Source organism: Tinamus guttatus, unplaced genomic scaffold (genome assembly GCF_059628265.1).
Source record: "Tinamus guttatus ecotype Peru unplaced genomic scaffold, ASM5962826v1 Tinamus_guttatus_pri_ptg000004l, whole genome shotgun sequence".
Taxonomy (NCBI): Eukaryota; Metazoa; Chordata; class Aves; order Tinamiformes; family Tinamidae; genus Tinamus; species Tinamus guttatus.
Genome location: NW_028288538.1, coordinates 7,314,620 through 7,334,513, shown reverse-complemented (window position 1 = coordinate 7,334,513; position 19,894 = coordinate 7,314,620). Strand labels below are relative to the sequence as shown.

At 51.1% G+C, this 19,894-nt stretch overlaps 2 protein-coding genes across 2 annotated transcripts; one reads left to right on the top strand and one right to left on the bottom strand.

Annotated features, from left to right (window-relative positions):
- Positions 1–721: 721 nt before the first annotated feature.
- Positions 722–4,294, bottom strand: MRPS11 (mitochondrial ribosomal protein S11). The gene is made up of 6 exons (XM_088538136.1): positions 4,179–4,294; positions 3,965–4,078; positions 3,648–3,737; positions 2,792–2,921; positions 1,241–1,306; positions 722–865 (listed from the first exon to the last, which is right to left on the bottom strand). The coding sequence occupies exons 1-6, from the start codon at positions 4,229–4,231 to the stop codon at positions 758–760; spliced, it is 561 nt and encodes a 186-aa protein (XP_088394262.1). The 5' UTR covers positions 4,232–4,294; the 3' UTR covers positions 722–757.
- A 27-nt stretch (positions 4,295–4,321) lies between these two features.
- On the top strand, positions 4,322–6,854 carry MRPL46 (mitochondrial ribosomal protein L46). The gene is made up of 4 exons (XM_088538087.1): positions 4,322–4,492; positions 4,831–5,023; positions 5,565–5,738; positions 6,413–6,854. The coding sequence occupies exons 1-4, from the start codon at positions 4,337–4,339 to the stop codon at positions 6,661–6,663; spliced, it is 774 nt and encodes a 257-aa protein (XP_088394213.1). The 5' UTR covers positions 4,322–4,336; the 3' UTR covers positions 6,664–6,854.
- Positions 6,855–19,894: the final 13,040 nt, after the last annotated feature.

Sequence of the window (19,894 nt, the reverse complement as noted above, 5' to 3'; positions counted from 1 at the left end):
TTTCCCCAGGAGCCCCAGCAAATCCAGTTTGTGGTGCCCACGACAGCACCAAAGAGCTTACAAGCATCAGGTCTGGCAAGATCCCAGCCCCTGTAGAAGGTCTGGCCCTTTCTATCTGCCAGTAACAGCGCGAGGCCAGCTACAGCTTAGGCAGAGCAAAGCCCCACGCCAGATCTTCGGCAGTACCGAGTTTGGACTGTAGTGCTCCGTGCTGTGCAAACATGGGCAGCGCTGCCCTTCGCACAGCGTGCTAAACTCTCCAAGCTAGATACAAGGGGGAGAGTTACCCTCAGGTTGAGCTTCCCAGTGTTTTCAGGGGGAGAAAGGGAGGACAGCAGTGACCCTATATGGGGCTCTCTTTATAATAGATGACTGGAAAGGACTGACTGATTCTTTATACACTCCCAAAGCTCCCCTTGCACACCACAAGGGCAATAGTACTACTGAGGGCTAGACAAGAGCCACATACTGTGGTGAGAGGAAGAAAGCAGTTGAGAAGCAATAATAATCCAAAATAATTCTTTGCACACAGCAGGAACAGCTGTCAAAAGATCAACATTTTAATCAACAGATTTTGTACACAAGAGAATTCCCCTTAAGAAAGTAAATGTATCCCTGCTTCCACCACCAACCTAAGGTGGTCTCTTCAAGTTCCCTTCAGCAAACATTTGTGTGGAAGGTGGTTTTCCGAGATCTGCCACAAGAGCAGCCACGTTGCACCCGCTGATACTGCAGGCCGCTGTCTCCTGCTCGTGTCTCACATGCGCCTGGCTTTGCGGGGCCGGCAGCCGTTGTGGGGCACGGGCGTGTTGTCCGTGATGGAGATGACCTCCAAGCCGCCCATCGTCAGACCCTTGATGGCAGCCTGCAAGAGCGAGGTGGCAGATGAGCTCCTCTTAGCAGCACCCTGCAGCAGGGCTGAGGGAGAAGTAGCTCAGAACTTGCAACAAGTTGATTTTTGAAGTGACCAATGCTTCTACTTTGCCATTATCTTAAAAATAAATAATAATTATTAGGAAACCTAGTTCAAACCTTCCTTTCTTTGCAGTCCTTTCATCATATTTCCTATCAGTTATGCCACTTTAGTTGGAAGAAACCTACGTTTGTTTCTACTCTGTCCTCAGAGATTCTTTATGAGGAGGAAGGAAGAGGCACTTAATAGCTACAATCATGAGTCCAGCCTGAATTAAAAACAAAAAAAAGGAAAAGAAAAAATATGGAAAGAAATGGAGACACTTACTTTGCGCCCGGGTCCCAGTCCTTTCACCATGACACGTACATGTAACACACCTTTCCCACGTGCTTTCTGAGAAAAAAATGAAGAACTCATTAACTTTATTTCTGATATCTCTCCTACTGCTTTGGCTCCTCTGTAGTCTTTTAATCCCTTTTCAACTACAAGCATGGTATGCTTTATGTAAAAAATAAAAGGTAGGCACTAATGGATAGATACAGAAGACAAATGCTGGGATCACTGCATAAAGCAAGACATTAGTCAAAAAGAAAAAGGCAGATTTAAGAGAGCTTCCTTGTTAGGTTGCCAAAGCTGCAGCTGGAGAAAGCTTTAAATCGAACTTCCTGCAACCCACAGTCAGGACAGAACACGACATCTCTCTGATGTGTGACTAAACTGGGTAGGGACTAGCAAGGACTAATTCCATGCTGTTTTCCCTTGTCAAATGCAGTGATTTCCATCCTGTGATGAGTGGATTCCTTCTAGAAGGTAAATGAGAAAAGCAAGGAAGCTTTAGATTTGCTGTGCAGGAGTCCACACGTTCAGTACAAAAATTCTAGGGGCTTGGAAATTGAAGATCAAAAACACCTGCTGTAAAGTGTGGCAGTACTGCCACCAAGCGGAGCCCTTCTGGATTTCTCTCCTGTATTCTGGTGCATTTAATCCACTTTAACGTAGAGGATCAAATCTGTCCAAGTGCACTCATACAGCTGCTAAGAGACTCCAGTGAGCAAAGATTAATAGCAGAAATATTCTTATATTCTGCTGAGCCAACCCCAGTAAGCTATTAGCCAGCAGTGGCACCAAGCACCTATGATCTGAAAGGTTAGAGCGAGTTCCACCTAATTTAGGTTAAGGATTTTCAGTTTCACCTTGCCTCGTTCTGCTATAATGAGGGCCGTGACACAGACCGCCTCATTTTCTCCTGCCATCTGGAAACCCACATGTTTTTCTAGAAATGATTACCATGCACTGCATGGATCTGGAAACTACACATGCAAGGACATCACCTTCTGTGATCGCAGCTGCTGGCAGCAGCTCCATTCTCCTGTGCCACAGAGCATGTAGAAAACCTGCAGCCAGTAATTACAGCCACTTCTCTGGCCCTTACAGTGCAAAAACTGAACAACTGCAGACAAAGGGGCTACATTTCCACAATGACCCAGAAGAGTCCACCTAGAAAAAACACCTTTACAAACTGGAGCAGAAGAGGGGAAGTAACAACTTACACTTCCCAGTCTCAACTTGCACAGCTAAGCTCCCCACCTGGGCATTTCTAACTGCTCTCTGCCTGCATCCAAACCTTCACCGTGTCACATGAAGCTTGGGAAAGAGTCCACAAATGGCAGCGTGATGCTCAGCTCTAAGGGACAGAGGCCAGACTGCTGCCCACGAACAGGGCACAGCAACATGAACGAGAAGCAGAATTTCTCCTGCCGTCTCCATCCCACTGAAAACAGCTGGAGTCTCCCAACACGCACTTCTCCGCGCACCCTGGCAGCACGTCCCGGAGGAGCTCTCCCCTCGCCGGAGTGGGAATGACGAGCACAGACTCACCACTGCTGCTGCAATGCCTGCGGTCTGCGCTGCGATGGCAGTGCCCTTCTTGGCGTTCTGGAAGCCTTCAGTGCCGCAGGATGTGCGGGAGAAGGGCCTGTTGTCGAAGCTGACAACCTGGATGTGGGTGCTGTAGTAGGAGAGGACAGGAGGAAAGCGGTAAGAACAAGACTTTTCAGTTTCTTCTCATTCTGCTTAACTTGCAAGGCTTGCTGCTCTTGTCTCCTGTCTCAAAGCCATCTTAACTCAGCACCCTGACTTATCTCAGTTGCACTAACCAGCTGCAGAGAACTTGTAAGCCATCCCAGAGAATCCGGGATAGTAAAACCTTTTTGGATAATCCTCTTCTGCTAAGTATTCCTCCGATAAGGTTTAACTGTTGCAGAAGCACCTTCCACTGTGAGCATTTTACCTCCTCTGTTTATTAAAAAAAAACAGAGCATTTTTAGAACCTCAGAGAGCTTTAAGAAATGGTAAAATACTACACTAGGGATCACTAATGAAAACAGCCACCTCCTGAGGATAATGCGACAGCTCAGCTGCAGTACAGCAAGACTGCTAGAACTGAGGGCAGGAATGCACCTGCCATTAAAAGCTATCAGCATCTAATTATTCGTATCAGAATGCAGTCAAAATGTGTAATAACACTCTCATTCCTGTTTAAGCTCCACACAGGCAGTTGTGCTTCCCGAACAGCACCGAGGTTTGGGCTCTGTGTTATTCTCTTCCCTGACTCGAATGCTGCTTCCCTGACTTGTGGAGTATTTTGCTTGCAGTGATGACCAGCTGTATCCCAGGTACACTCTAACTTTAATTTTGCATGAAAACAGGCCAAATGGCGAGGCTGTTTGCTTACTTGTTGTAAGTGGCTTTGATGTGTGCTATTGGGATCTCTTCGTATGTCTTCCCATCCCATCTCATGGAGTTCCTTTGCAGGATTAGAGGGCTGAGAAGCAAAACAAGAGTTATTGGACACTTGCTCTTTAACTTTTGATGAGTTTTATGTCATATTTCCTGGGAATTTGGACAGAAAAAAAAAGGATCAAGCACCGCCTGGTCTCATAGACACGCCAGCTGTGCTCGTGATTGACTCCAATCACGCACTCCCGGAGGTGAGAAGCCTCCCAGCGCGAGGCAAATGGAAGAGGAGGCTTCGCGGCACGGCCGCCTCACCTCGGGTCGCCCGGGCCTTGGGCCTCCTCCTGCTTGGCCGCCACCTTCTCGGCGAGCTCCTGCGGCCTCCCGGCGCCGCTCCGGATGCCGAGGCGCAGGGCGGCGCCGCAGCCCCTGCGGACACAACACGGGGAAGGGGGAGGTTGGGCCGCGCGCCGGGCCCCGAGGGAGCCCCGGGCCGCGGCGGCCTCCGCACCGCGGCCTCCCCGCTCACCGCCCCGCCGCGCCGAGCAGCCGTTGCCCGGCAACCGCCAGCGCCGCGTTCATGGCTCCCGCCGGCCTCCGTAGCGCCCGCGCCGTCCCCGGTGGCGGCGGCGGCACCGGCGGCCGCGCTAGGGTCAGCGCGAGGCACGACGGGTGCTGGGAGGAAAGATGGCGGCGCCCAGCGCGGCGCGCTGTGGGAGCGCCATGGCGGCGCCCGCGCGGCGGCCGTGGCGGCTCTTCGGCGCGCTCTGCTTGCTGCGGCTGCCCAGGGTCACGCAGCCCATGCGGCGGGAGGAGGAGGAGATGGCGGCGCTCATGCGGCAGGTAGCGGCGGCCCGGCGGGGACTCAGGGGGGAGGGAAAATGGCGGCCACGGCGGGGACCCTCGGGAGGGCGAGGAGGACGTGGCGGCCCCGGGTCCCGCCAGCCCGCGGGGACTCTACGCGCGGTGACCCGGAGAGGCCCAATGCGCTGGGCCTGGCCTGGGGCTCCGTCCCGGAGCTGTTCCCGGCCCTTCCCTAGGGAGGAGCCGGCGCGTCCTGGGCTCGTGCGGTCCCTGCCGGGGACGTCCCGGCACGGCCCCGGGAAGCTGCGGCCCGCTCTGCTAACGGCGCTGCCGTGCCGGCGCCCAAGGCCTAGCGGGTCCCTGTGCTGCCCTCCCAGATAGAGCTGGAGAAGAGCCGCTATTCGGACCACGAACTCCGCAAGCAGGAGGAGGAAGAGCAGCTCCGCAGGAGGAAGGAGAGCGGGTACGACGATGACGAAGGACCTGGCAAAACCGTCATCATGGCTCAGGACCTGGAGGAGAAGTGGGAGCAGAAGTTGCAGCGCTTCAGAGCGGCCTCACGGATAACAGGTACAGCGCGAAGCGGCCGTGTCGCGGCGCGGGAGCGCCTGATGTGGGAGCCTACGGCCACGGCGCAGTCCGGATGAGCTTGTAAGGAGGGTCGTGACTGTGTGGCAGCACAGTCAGCGCCAGAGGAGTTAACCAGCTTGGGGGGAATCTTTGTTCTTGTGTAGCGAAGATACGCTTGTGGGCACAACATTGCCAAGTGTTGCAAGGGGATTTTCTTTTGAGATCAGAGGAACTTTGGTTAGCTTCACCTACAAACTTGAGTAGGGCTGTGGCAGATTTTTATCAAACTGAAAATGCTGGTTTTAAGTCTTGTTCAAAGTAAGTGCAGTCTAGCACTGGGTTCCACTGGAATCATGCGTGGGCTTCCAGGGGTCCCGAGAGCTTTGTCTGTGTTTTCATCTTGTTCTATGGATCAGTCTTGTGCATGTATTACTGTTGGAAGGGTGTCGGAAGGAGGGAAGTGTTAGATTATGGTGATGAGATGGGTCCTGCTGAGAGCCTGTTTCCAGGTGTGTTGTTTTGGTGTGTTGTTTTTTGGCAGATGCTGATAAAAACAACATTCGAACGTCATTGGAGAGAAAGCTGGACAGGAACCTGATGCTTCTGGTGAAACAGAAAATTGGTAACCAGGAGCTGTGGCTCCTGCCTCAAGCAGAATGGCAGCCCGGAGAGACGCTGCGAAGCACAGCGGAACGTGCCATGGCTGCTGCCTTGGGTGGGTAGTCTGCTCTGTCCCTGGCCTTTCTCTCCTCTTTGTCCTGTTTTATTTCTTTCTTTGTCCTAACTTAGGGATATTTGCAATTCTCAGTATTAAAATCTCCCATCTGCTGGGAAAAGGGATTTCACGGCAGAGGGACTGAGCTGATGTGATGGGGCTTCTGGCAAGGGCCTGTGGAAGCCAAGTTGTGAAGCTGCCCTGTGGAAAGGGGCTGGAGTTGTACTCTGCTCTGAGTATGCGAGGGGCTACCCGGCCTGGCAGCTGAGTGCCAACACTGATCTGCAGCCTGGTGCTTAAGCATCACTAGTTGCCTCCTGAATGGTCTGGGGTTGCTCTAGGTACAGCTTCACTTTTCTTCTTGTCACCTCGTAGCCGCTTTTGTGGCAAATGGGTGTTAGCAAATCTGCACTCCTTTCTTTTCAGGATGGGTTGGCAGAGCTTGCTGCTCTTTCCCCACCTCCCTCACTTTTAGGCAACCTGCAGGACACCAGGACAAACAGATTTTTCATGAAATGAAGCTTGTGATTGACAATATTTCTACTTGGAAGAAGGAACAGTCAGTCTGAACCAGACATGTCCTGTGCTCTTTCTGTTATTTAGGCAAAGCAGTTACTGTTGCGTTGTGTTCTTATGTCTTGTTTTCTTTCTCTTGCTTTCCTGGGATCTTGCAGGAGATCGTATCCAGGCCAAGTTCCTGGGGAATGCACCATATGGGCATTACAAGTACAAATTCCCCAGGGCCATCAGGACTGAGGATAATGTGGGAGCCAAAGTCTTCTTCTTCAAAGCCTTCCTCCAGAGCAATGACTTGTCCCAGGCAGAACTGAAAGAAGATTTCCTGTGGGTTACAAAGGATGAGCTGGGAGGTTACTTGAAGTCAGAATACTTGAAGAAAGTCAATCGATTCCTTCTGGACTTGTAAGTGCTAGGCTGTGCTCCAGCAGATGGGGAAGATGTAGAACATGACTCTGGGGAGGAACACAGCTGCTGCTTCCCATGCTCTGTGTGTATGAGATATTGAATTGGGCTCTGGAGGATAATCTGCCTTTGCCTTATTTCCCAGTTCTCTTCCCCAGGCCTGTACTAAATAAATATTAAAATTTATACTCCTAAGTGAAGCTCTCCTTGGAGAGTTCTTTGCTTATGTTGAATCTTCCACCTCCTCTGGAAGTGCGTGTTGTGACTTCCTTTTCCTCTCCCAAGTGGGCTGTTCCCTGGGGCTGTGGTACCCAAGAAGCTGTCTGTCCTCGCCAGATTCCTATCATAGTCTAGAGCTCAAACAATTTCTTTTAAATAACAAGTAATGCTTGTGTCCCTGGCACCTGCTCTTTAAGTAAAGAGCAGCACTGGAGAGTTTCCTGTGTTCCCAGGTGGGAACAAGTCCTCCTAGGTGTAAGAGGGAGGCTTGCCACCAGCTAGCTGTGCCAGGAGGTCTGGCAAGGGACCACGTTGAAGAATTTCTGGATTTTAGGCACCATCCCAATCCCTAAGACTCTAGTTTTTGTGACCTCTCTTGGGAGGAAATGCACATTGCAGCGTGCAGTAGAGCAGCACTTGATTGTTTTTCCAAGGATTAGCTCTTGCTGGTCAGCCTAATGAGTATTTTCCGGCCATACCCTGATGCCTTCAGGATTGTGTCCGTAGCTGGGCTCCCTCTGCGTATCCTTGGAGCCCTTCAGCTTCTCCAACAGTAACATGTTTGCCCACAGCTGAAAGCTTTTCCCATTAACCAGGTACCACAGAGCCAGCCCCGTGGAGACCTCGGCAGCACATGAGGGCTGGCGAGGCTGGGGAAGGCAGGTTGCTGCAGAGCTGGCTGGTGTTTCTGCAGGTTCTGCACAGCTCTGCGTCCCAGCCCTGTTGTTCAGCCCCCTGTGTGCTTTGAAAATTAGATTTAAACTGTTGTGCTGCCTTTGACCCAAGAGTCCCTGATAAGTAGTGGTCATGGAGGACACAGCTGTTGTCTAATCCTCATGTAGCTCTTTCTTTTATATTAAAGAGTGTTGTTTTCCCACAAGTGCTGCAATCCCGTTCAGCCTGAAGTTCTAGCAATGAGCAGAGAGGAGGAAAACCTCCTGTTTTTGTGCTGAGAGGCTAATTTTTACTTGCATTGGCAAGGCTGCTCTCAGCCTTGCTGCTTCCTGGGGACAGGCACGAAAGCTGCACGGAGGAATTCCCACTTCTGTTCCCGCTGTTTTATGCCGGTGCTGCTAACGCAGCCCAGCAGGGCTTGCTGCAGGAGCCTGACCTCGTTTACCCCAATTTATTTATTAAAAGAGCTGTCCTTTCATTGTGTGGTGCTGCCTCGCCTCCTTGGAGCTGGCTCAATTTCTTGCAGCGTTTTTCTGATTGTAAATGTTGCTGTTTGCTAGTCAGAGTGTGGGCCAGCGCTGATAGGACCTTGCAGAGAATCAGCCTTCCTCAGTGGCAGGGAGAGAGATGGAGAAAATAGCTGTCGTTAATCATCTGGAGAGAGTTCAGCCTCCAGAGGTGGAACTGGAGATTGCTATATATATTTTATCAATCCTTTGGGAGCTGTTGAGCTGCAGGCCTCAAATTAAAGCTGTCCTTAATCACTCCACAACCATTGGGGTGAGGGGTAGCACAGCAGCCTTCTCTTTCCTAATGCTGGGCAGTTTAGGAGCTGCAGGCTTGCAATAAATTACAAACAAAACAAAACTTGGTTTCTTGAAATGCCCTTGCAGACCTGTCAAGGAGGCTGTGCCCGCACTGAAAGAGCATTTGCAAAGAGGAAATAAATGCAGAGTAGGGTACGTGCCTGCAAAACTACACATTTTCTTGGCTGTTGTCTGGGACCAGCACTGTTGAAGGGAGAGTCTTGGCTTCTCTGAGGCTGGAAGCTCCTGCAGAGGGGAGAGATGAGGACCTGCTGTCAGCACTGTGACTCTCGTGTCCCCAGCAGGCTCAGGGCCATGGGGATGGCAGCTTTGGAGAGGCTTTTCTTGGCCCTGCTGTTCCAGGCTGCAGCTTTGAGCCTCCAGGCAGAGCTCTGTGGCCACAGGCCATGGGCAAGCCCCTTGCCCAGGTCTTTACCACATTCCCCTTACCACAGACAGGGGCTGTGTTGCTGGAGTCAAATTTTCAAAGCATGTAAAATGCTATTTGAATGGTAGTTATTTGTCTTCAGAACTAGGAGCACAGAAGAGAGAAAGGCTGTCTGGTCTTCAAACCCAGACAGTTCTTATTCTGTGGTTTGCTCAGGCAGCAAGCCTGTGGGCACTGTCTGTGCTGCACATGGGTAGCGCTCTCCAGTGATGGACAGGCCAGAATCAACAGCCTTTTTTATGTTCTTAATTTTTCCCTCAGACTCATAGCCCTGTTTTTAAAGGTAGCAGGTTTGTAAGGAACTTGGTCTTCTCTGGAAGTTGCAATAGCTGTTTTTTCAACACCTAAAATAGGATTTTCTACTTCCAGTGGGTGTACGAGCAGTGCCTTTTTTCCCTCCCTGCTGTTTGTTTATTTGCAAACCTTCATTTGGTTGCTGCAAACGATCTTGGACCCTCTGACTCAGGTGCTTTTGCTCATTTTTTGTTTCTTTTGGCCTGCTGCCCCTCACCTTGGTGCCTAAGAGGGAAGGCTGAAGGATGTTGTGCAGGTCTTCTGGGGAGAGGATGGTTTTGCAACTCCTCCTTTCTTCTCTGCTCCCAGAGGTCGCACAGTAGGGCATTGTGGTTTGGATTTCAGTTGCATTGAGCACAAAATACAAAACTACCATGCAAATGTGAGAGTGAATTGTGTGAGTATTCATCGTCTAGGTCTTTATCTGGGCACTAGCTCCTTTATCTGGAGATAAGTGGAGATATCACTGGGCACTACTCCTTTATCTGGGCACTAGCTCCTCTACTTTTTTGTGCCCAAAGCCTGACGTGTGTTTCTCACCTTGGTAAAGACCTCCCCACATGGGATATCTACATGAGAACCTGAAGCAACCTGGTGCCTTCCTGGTAGCCTGGAAGGCATCAAGTTTTCTGCAAGTCCCTAGTGACAGGTCCAGTGAGAACAACTGGAGACCCTTCCCTGGAAGTGTGTGCAGAGACGTGTGGTGCAAAGGGCCTGGGACTCCTCCGATGGAGAAGCGCAGCAGGGAGCTCATGTAGGAAGCCCTGCATAAGGTAAGTGCTGCAAGTAGCAGGACAACCAAGGGTCATCTTCCCCAAACAGTACAGGCTGGGGAGGAGCTGGGAGAGCACTGATGGTCAGACTGCAGACACTTTCTGTTCTTGAAACTTTTTCAATACAGAGCACTTCCACTGATGAGGGCAATTCACAGCAGCTGGATGATTTCTCCCTCTAAGGAGACGTACCTAGATGACCTCTTTGTGGTGCAATGCAGTCCGGCTGCCATTGCTAAAAGCCTCAAGAAGCAGAAATGAATGGAAGGCTAAATTGCAGTCTGAAACTCCTGCATCTAAGTTATTGCCTAGGCCACTATGTCAGAAGAGAGAGATGAAGTTTTTCTTTGTGACAAATTGGATGCTAGCACTTCCCTCTGGCAAAGGAGAAATAACAAGTCCTAATAAAACCACTTTTGAGCTTTATGGATACAGGTTTCCTCTACTCCCCCTACCAAGTATCGTCTCCAGCTGATCTCCCCTTGTCTGCAGAAGTTCCAGGTAGGTATCACTGTTCTCTGAGCAGAGCCCCAGTTATGTATATGATGATCCAGTGTGAACTGTTCAGAACTGCACCGCTCTCGTGTGATGGGAAGCTGTTATCTCTTGCTCCTGGCTGGCTCCAAGCAACAAAAAGCCTCAACATGTGGAAACTGGATGCAAACAGAGCCAGGAAAGCCAGGTGGACCCACGGGCTATGCGTTTCCCTGCTCTCTGAAAACCCTACTGAGGAAAAATGCTTTTGCTCCCGAATGCAGCTTGTTAGAGCAGGGAAAGCTGCTCCCTGTGGCATCCCTCCCTGCCAGGGAAGTGGGTGGGTGGCTCAGGGGTTGGAGTGGTTGTGTTGGGGGGATGCCCCTCTTCAGCAGGGGTTTCTGTGGTGTTCCCCAGGGTTTCTGTGCATGCGGCCCGTTCCTGTTCTCAGCAGTTCACAGGGGAAGCAGCATGGGGTGCTCTGAAACAAACCCCCCTTGGGACAGCCACGAAACCCTGCAGAGAACGACCTGGAAAAGCTGGCTGAGGTCAGCAGTGATGTGAGTTGATTAGGTCTCATCCTGTTGTCTTGGGATATCTTTTTTTTTCTCTCCTTTTCTTGTGAAGCCATTCCTGTGTCTTCACATAACATTCAAGGTTTCAAGGATACAGAGTGGGGCAGGTAGAGGGTAGTGCTGGCGTGAACCTCAGCAGAGATCAGGATGGATATAAAGGATGGGTAGTTCACTGGGAATCTTGAACTTGGGGTAAAATTGCTCTAAAAACTTTGCTGTAATACTCAGTCCTTAACACCAGGTCCTCAAAAAGCAAAGCCAGGAGTTTGGGAGATGAGTACAAGACACTGACAGCCTTCAAGCTGTTTTGGACATGGCTTGCCTGTCAAGGCTACGTTTCCCTAACAGGTCTTTGGCAGGATTTCCTAGGTAATACTTGAAGACCAAGGGCATTTCTTCATCAGAATATGAGGGCCTTCTCAGCAACATTGAAATAGAGCTTTTTCAAAACCCAGGCAAGGCAATAAGCATTTATGCAGCATGTACAAGGCTTTAGGACTCACTGTCACAGCCTATTCCAGAGGCTGGGCAGGGTGCTAACAGGAACTGGCCATTTCCATGGCTGTCAAAAATGTCCAGTCCTATAATTAACCAGGACAGAAATTTAGAAAAAGATATGACAGCTCACAAACTGCTGCCTAAACTTACCTCTGCTGGAGACTGGGGCGACAGCTAATACGGGAGGCAGGTGATCCTGTGCCCGAGGGCTGCTGTCCTGTCGAGCTCGGGGCAGAGGGGAGCTGGGGCTTTGGTGGCCCCAGGCCGAGGGCAGCAGCAGTGCGGGAGGACGGGCAGCGCGTGCGAGGTGGCTGCTTTCCGCTCCCTCTCATCTATCAAAGTAATTATGCACATTAGATTTCTGCTTTCAGGTTTTACCCTCCCGAATGTTATGCTTCGGCATTAAACCTGTGGGGGAAGTGAATTACTGGGGGAAGTAACTAGATATAATCCAGCTTTAATGGGCACATAGGAAAAAGCATGCTGGGGTGGGAGGGTGGCTCAGCCAGCGTCCTGCTTCTCCAGGCAAATAGAAATTTCTCTGGATGTGTGTATATATCTAGCTTGTGATCTGTGAGCTCTTAATAATTGGTTTGGTGACCTGCCGGCAGTGTTCGCTCTCTGTAGAGCTTTCGCCAGTCCCTGGTTAATATAATGGGTCACAAATCCCATTTACTCTTGAATTCCGAGTAATCCTTTTGTTAATGTTGCCTATTGCTTTTTTGGAAGTGTTGGAGGAAATCAGAGCCATGTGCTAATCAGTAAATCTGCTTCTGTGTGTTTGTAAGCTGCTGCCCTGCCCTCGCTTGCTTTGCCAAGCGACTAGAGCAGCCCGTTTGTGCCAGACGCCCGTGTGCCCCTCTGCAAAGCTGCAATCGTTCCCTGATCCAGAGCGTTAGCAAATGCCACAGGCCGTGAGTGGTAGAGGAGCTTTAGGAAACACTGGGGTGTGAGGGACAGCGGGTGTATAAGTGATGCAGGGCTGGGTAAGGAGAGAGAAACCCTCCTGCGTTTCAGCTCCCTCAATTTCCTCTGCGTGGAAACAGGACCCTGGTGACTCAGCTTTGCTGGCTGCTCTCTCCTCTCTTTGTGGGTAGGTGCCACAACCCCTTCAGGGGGTCAAGAAGCTGACAGGTGACCAGCTCCTAAGGTGAAAATGGAGAGGCCCTTACAGAAGACAGAGAGAGATCAACAGCCCTCCTGACTGCCTGAGCCTGTGAAAGGCCCTAAATCACCTCAAGTCATCAGGACAGTTGCCCAGTAATCTTGTCCCAAGGGCCCAGGGAGTGCGGAGCGAGCCAGGTCCTGGCACTGTGTTGGATGAGGATGACTTTGTGGAGCTGTCGCTTTCCTCCTGCTCGTACCTGCACAAGCCCAAGCCATCAGCCGTGAGTGAACCTTGTTCTTGGGTCCACGCTAGTCTGACAACCTCATGGAAGGATGGAGAGAGATGCTAGTGATGTAGGATGAGGTCCTCGGCCCTCTGTGCATTAATGCAAGCTCCAGCCCTATGCCATCGTGCCAGGGTATCTGCCATTGATGCTGACCCGAAGCCAGTGAGAGGGCTCTAGGGACCACATTTCTGCTGCCATGGTTCCCCAGGGACTGAGCCAGGTAGGAAACATTTCAATAGTGTTTTGGAGAGCAGTTTGAGTTGTGAAGTCAGCATTGTTGTGGGATTTTTGTTGTTACTTTGTTTTGTTTCCCATTTTCTCTAGATTGTCCAACTCCTGCCCAGCTGACAAGCCTCCCCATTCACCCCTTCCTCTCACACTTCCATTTGCCTCCCTATTTTTCGCCATCCGTGGCATTCTTCACACAACGCGTTCACGTACCGTTGTGCTGGCGGTGCTCACAGCGGTGGTAGCTGCACGTGGCGAGCGAGTCGGCTGGTTCAGGTCACTTGCTGCAGCCGAGCATCGCGCCCGGCCACCCGCTGCTCGGGCACCTCTTCCCTGGCTTTCCGCAGCGCTGGGCACTGCCAGGGTGTCACCACCCCAGCTCCTGCACTGTTCTCCCTGATCAGCTTCAGGATTTGAGCTGTTTGACTGCAGAACCCTGGCACAAAGTGAGGAGCGTGGCAGGGCCCTCCCCACACGGGGAACTGATAAACAAATGTCACTGCCTCTAATTTAAGAGATAAATTCCCCTGAGGACACAGTCAGATGTTGCTTCCTGCCTATAAAACAGCAGCAAGCCCTAGGCACTAGATGGCAGGCAGTGACTGGGAAATCCCATCCATGGAGTTTTCCTTCCCTTCCCCCTCAAAATTGCCTCTTGCGCTAGATCCAGTCCAGTGTGGCATCATGGAACTGGGATCACCAGCTTTTCCCTGCTGCACCTAGGCCTCGGTTTGTGCCTTGAAGGGCTCTGGGGATCGCCTTAGGGTTGTGTTTGCTCCATGGAGGGTTGACAAGCAACCAAGGGCTCAAAGGAGACTCGAGGGGGTCTGAGCATCGCTGGAACGGGACGTGCTGCCCATCTCTGGTGGGGCTGCCAAGGGGGAAGGGCTCCTGCAGGGCTCCGTTTCCAGAGCCTGAGGGCAGGATGGGCAGGGACCCTGAGCTGGAGAGGGAGCTCGGGCAGGGGAACGGGCAGTCAGCGCGCGGAGATGGAGAGCAGGGGCTTGGGACTGCAGAGGGGCGATGAGAAGACGGAATTCTGCATGTATGGGGTAGAAGAAGGGGCGAGGAAAAAAAAAAAAGTTGCACACATTTGACACAGGCAGGTAGAAGTCAGCAAATTCTAGAAGATGAATTTCCTTTGGCTTTGCTGTGAGGCAGTTGTTTTGGAGAAAGCAGTGCAGGATTTTCCACTCATTCCACTTGTCTCCCATCCAGGCACGGGGCCATTGTAGGTTCCCTGTAAGCACCTTCCAACAAAAAGGGGATTATCTTTAGCTTGTTAGAGTCCTTGCAGGGAGGGAGAATAAGGCTCTTTGCTCTGAAATGTTCTCTTCCCTGGGATTACAAGATAATGCATATGAAACGACATTAGCTCAGCCAGGTTTATGGATTATTTGAAAATCAAATTCTTTTAATCTCATCCACCATCTGGCACCAGAGTAGCAGCCAGCTTGCTGCTGCTTTCACCCTGCCCGTGTGCCAGAGCGGGCGAGGGGACACCAGCGTCCCCAGCCACCGCCGCGTGCCCTGGGACCGGCACCCGGGCCAGCCCTGTCCCGGTTTCTTCCCAAGACAGCACAGAGGTGACCAAGCCTGGGGAGCCAGGACTCGGAGGAACTGGCAGAATTCCTCCCCAGGGGCCCAGCTGGTGCTGCTTCTCTTTCTCCCTTGGTGGCTATGGGAGGGAAAAGGGATCTGGATTTTCCTCTCCCCCTATTTCCTTCCCAGGATGAATTGTCTCCGTGTACAGTGGTGGAAGGAACAGTCTAGTGCCCTGAGAAGGCCCATGGCAGCAAGAGAGACCAAGGTGCTCCCAGGGCAGAAGAGCTGGCATGGCCAGGATAGGGGATGGCTGGTGGCTCTTCCCAGCATGGACTGGGGAAGAACAAGTGGATGGGAACATGTCACTGCTTGTGTCTCTGTGACCATGAGACTCAAAGCCAGCAGCTAAAGTCATCCTTAGACCTCAGAGAAAGTTAAAGAACTGAGCAGGGGCCTGGCTACTCTCTGCAGCCAGTTCCCTCCTCACTAATGTGATTTTTAGTGATCTCCTGGTTGGCCAGAGAGGGCTAAAGGGTCAGGGGTTCCTGGCAGGATGCTGATGTGGAGGTTTTGCAAAAAGGTTGTGTTTCCCCATGAATACTGATGGGGAAGCGCAGCTCTGCACTGAGCCTCTCGCCTCCATGCGTGGCACTTCCATTATTTCGGAGCTGTTTACTCTGCAGGAAGCAAGTAAGGTTTTTTTATCATTCAGTGTTACAGACTATCCTGTGCTCTGAGCTGGACTGTATTTACTTACTAATGGAGATTCTCGTTCTTATTCAGCCCTAGGCTGCTGTTGATCTTAAACCTAGGATTTGGGTTTGAGGTCAAGCATCTCCTGGCCTTGGAGCTGTCAGCGTGCCTCGGAGCTACGCGGATTCCCTCGCTGATGAGACCCTCATGTGGGACTGGTTGCTGTGCTCCCCTGCCTGGCAACCTCCTCCAATGCTTTGTCAACCTGTCCCATATTTTTACAGCCTTTTAACTGTGCGTTGACCTTGAGCCAAGGACTATGACATATTCCATAACTGCAGAGGCTGCGCTTGGGAGTTCCGGAGCTTCTCCTTGGAATGAGCAGGGGGCCCAGGGTGTCTGCCCTGGGTGCAAGGGCAGCACCTCGGCCAGCAAGCGGTGAGCGAAGTGATGGGAGCGCTGAACTAGCCGAGCGGGGCTGGACGCTGGGCTCCCTCCTGCAGGAAATCACCTTCCTTCCTCCTGCTCTTCCTCGCTGAACCTTGCAGAGCTCTGCCTCTGGATGTGGGACAAGGTATTTGGGAGCTGTCATCTCCTCGGATAAGGGGGGCTGCCCATGGCTGCCTGTGCACCTGGGTTATTTGGGAGTCAGGAGCTCTGTCTTACTGAGAGATGCTTGCAGGGTCAGACCAGGAACTACAATGTTTTGGTGGCCCGTGAGTTCATGATGTCACTTGTCAGGAATAAGAGCCACCCTGGCCACTGGCCCGCAGTGCAAACAGTCCTAGATGGCCCCTCTCTCCATCCCACAGTTTGGTCCAAGCTGGGCCACTGGCTTCCTCCAGCCTGGGCAGTGGGCATGGGGGTAACCCTGACTGTCCCCTTCCCCTTCCTAGGGCTCCAGGGCCCCTTCCCTTCGCCTGGCTCCATAGGATACTCTAAAGCAATGGCAGTTCTGCTCCCTCTCCCAGAATTGCTCCACGCAGCTTGTTTTCTGATGCGAAGCCGGGCGTGCTGCAGAGCCGCTCGCTTCCCTTGTTTTCAATGAAAGGTGCTTTGCCCTCTTTGCTGAGCCTCAGTAGGACCATCCATCTTCCCCTGTCTCCTCCAGAACGCTTCTGCACCCACTACCAAGGAGTACTATAATCTCAGTACCCATTTAACGTGAATAAAAAGCCTTCTGGGACACTAGGTCACAGTTATGCAATTTAGCTCAAGTAGAGAAAAGGCGTTTATAGCTATGAATATATGATTACTTAATAAATATATATATATATAACATTGGTTAACATCAGGACATATAAGCACAATATATATATAGCACTGGGCTAACAGTTTGTTCCTGGACCCCTTCTTAGAAGGCTGTAGCCTCCGTTGCCTGACAGCTCCGTCCCAGAGTCACAATTTGCAGCGCTGCCCATTTGCTCTCTGCTTTCGGTGCTGAGCGGACGCGGCGCGAGGCTGCTGGAGGCCGCGGAGCCGGGGCAGCGGCAGCGGCACCGCGTTCGCTCCGCGACGGGCAAGGTAAGGAAGGGCACGTGCAGCCGTCGTGCTGTGCAGCACTTTGCTGTCGGGATTTGTGCACCCTGAAGACAGCTGCATTTGAGAGAAAAAAGGAAAACAAGAAAGAAAAAAAATTATAGTTCTAAAGAAATAATAAAAAAAAGTCATTTCTTTAGGTAATTAATTACTAATTATACAAGCACAGCATTGTCTGTGTCATTAAAATTACTTGTTTTTTTTCAGTACATTGTAGTATTAATTAAATCCTTAAATTGTTTTTTTTTCCTTTGTAACTCAAATCCTTTTTTTCTTTATTAGTACCAAATAATAAATTAATTATGTAATTAGTGACTATTACTTTGTCACTCCTGGAAGGGTTTTTTCCAGGTTGTATGTGTGCAACGGCTCAGGAATGCTTTATGAAATGCTGTTTGCTATCGAGGTGGCTGCGGGCCCTGCTGGAGGTGGGATTTGGCAGGGCCGAGGTGCAGCCTTGGCGAGAGAGGCTGCACAGGTGGGAGAAACGCGGCCGGGGTGGCTGGGGAGGCCGCCGCGCAGCAGCCCGGCCCCGCGCTTCCTCGCACCGCTCTGATTAAACTCACCTTCACATTTCCTTAGGAGGCCGGCGCCAGCCTCCCGGCTCTGCGGAGAAGATGCGGGTGAAGGATGCCACAACTGTCTTCAGGTCAGAAAATCGTGGTTCGAGGGCATCCCACTTTCAAACACACGACCCGTGCCCTCAGCTTGTCCTCTGTGCCCGTTTTTTCCCGGCAGTCCCTCCAGCAAGGCAGCAGCTCCGAGGCTGTATCTGCCTCCATGTGCTCTCTGTGCTACGTGTGGGATTTTCAAGCACGTGGGATGACAGCCCTCATTGTAAGGAGGGGATAAACACTGCCAAGGGATGGCATTCCCCTCACAGCAGGATTTGCTGTGTCTCTGCCATGCCCAGGATACACAGCAGATCCCAAGCAGGGGGGAAAAAAAAGAGAATTTCACATGCAGCTAGTGATAGCCTTAATAGATCTGCACTTATTATTTGGAAAAAAAGAATCAGGATTACAGGCTTATGAGGGATTAGCAAGCATGAATGCGTATTTCTGTGTACACTGCTCCCTTTGTAAATCCATTGTGCCATTAGACTGATACCGAGTTACACCATTGCTAGCATGATATCAGTATATCAGACAGCCTTGATCATAAGACCCAGTGGCTGCACTAAAGAAAACTTTCCTGCAGGGACTTCCCTCCCGGGCTGCTGCTCCTGTCTTCTTTTCATAGCTCATGGTAGACTGTGAAACCTCCCTGGTTATCAGAGAGCAATGCAGACCACCTGTGGGCACCAGCTTCATCCAGGAGGATTTGGATCACCTGTTGGTGGAACAGGCTTTATCTGTTTCACCTGTGGCCTCTTTTGGGGCAGCAGAAGGAAAAGGGGCATGTGCAGGTCCTCAGAGCTATGTGCCCTTGCCTTGGCTGCGACAGTAGGGCGAGTGGAGGTCTTGGTATGTCCAGAGGAGCCCAGTCCACTGATCACTGCAGGATATATGCACACGTGTCCCTAGCTGTGGCACCAGCTGTGTATTTCCTGATCTCAGCTAATAGTGAGATTCTTATAAAGGCAGTGTGCCTTGGTTTCCCACACCGTGCACTCCCGAGGAAAGTAGCTATGAGGTGTATGAGCAACTGGAAAATCTGAATTTACTGGGAAGTCTTAAGGAATTGGTGTGGATCCGGGCAGCCTAAGGAGCCTGCCTATGCTTCCTGGGATGAGAGTCTGGGCTCGTGTAGCTGGAGAAAGCCTGGCAACCTGGGCATGCTGCAAGAAACCTGCAATGAAAGGGAAAAGAGTTCATTAATCTGCAGAGAAATCAATATTGCTAACCATTGCTAAGCTAAGCAAGCTGAAGCCTTTGGCTGGAGGCTTCCCATGGAGATGGCCTTTGTGAGCAGAGAAGTGCTGAGCAGGAAATCAGGATGGGGGGAGTGGAGAATTCAGCATTTATGAAGCATCAGGGACTCCATGTGTGTTAAAAGTTTTGATTTTCGCTAAATATTTTCCCATTTAATTTAAACCATTGTTTTTCCAAGGAAATGTAATAATAAGAGCCCATGTGTTTCTAACTAAATGGTAGCCGGTGCTATGTAAACCATCCAGGGTCCAGTTTGGATCAGGTCTCTGCATTGCTGTTTCTGGAAATCAAATGACAATAAAGCTAAGGCTGCTCATTCCTAGAGCCACCCAGAGCTGCTTGTTGCCAGAGCCAGAGGGATGAGAGCGCCTGGAGCATCCGCCTCTCCTGATCCCTGTGAACAGAGGGTCCGGGCATGCAGGCAGCTCCAGGTGACAGCAGGACATCCCTGTGCCACTCACATGTGTGCGTTCCCCTCAGTCAACCCTCACTGTACAGGTCAGTGCCCAAGAATGACCCTACCCTGGTGACAGACTGCTCCTTTCTCAAAGTCTCCTTAAGTGCTGCTGTTCTTGCCCGCTGGCCTTGGGGAGGGTGATACCAGGAAGGAAATTGGGCTTCTCTCTGCTGCATGGCCTTTTCTCACAGATAGCTGCATCTTACCTCCACGCCAGGATGGAGAATGTCCTTCCATGGCTGATGGAGGTGGACATTCTTCCTGCTGCCACCAAGGTAAGACAATCTCACTCATGTTCTCTTTCTCATGTGCTTTCTCTCTGTGGTCCAGGAGAATATTAAGTCACAGGCAGCAGGATAATGAGTTCAAGAATCTTCCCAGCTACTTGGTGTGGTTTTGATACTCTTCTATTAGAGACCATGTATGATGATAGGCCATACAGTGTAGGAATCAAATAACTGGGAGAGACCCTGGACCCTCTGAAGCTGTCTAAAATAAAATGTCTTCAAAATAAAGAGGTATAGATAAAGAAAAGATAAAGCATAAGAAAAATGCCTAAAGGAGAATGTGCCACATGACACCTATGCATGGCCAGCTCCAACACTCCTTTCTAAAGAGAAGGATTGGCCTCAGACCCAACCCTGAGCCTGTTCTTTTATCATTGTCTTGCCCTTCAATGAGTCATACCAAGTCTTACCAGTGTGACTCACTTTTTGTGGACAAAATGGCTAAGACAGGTTTAC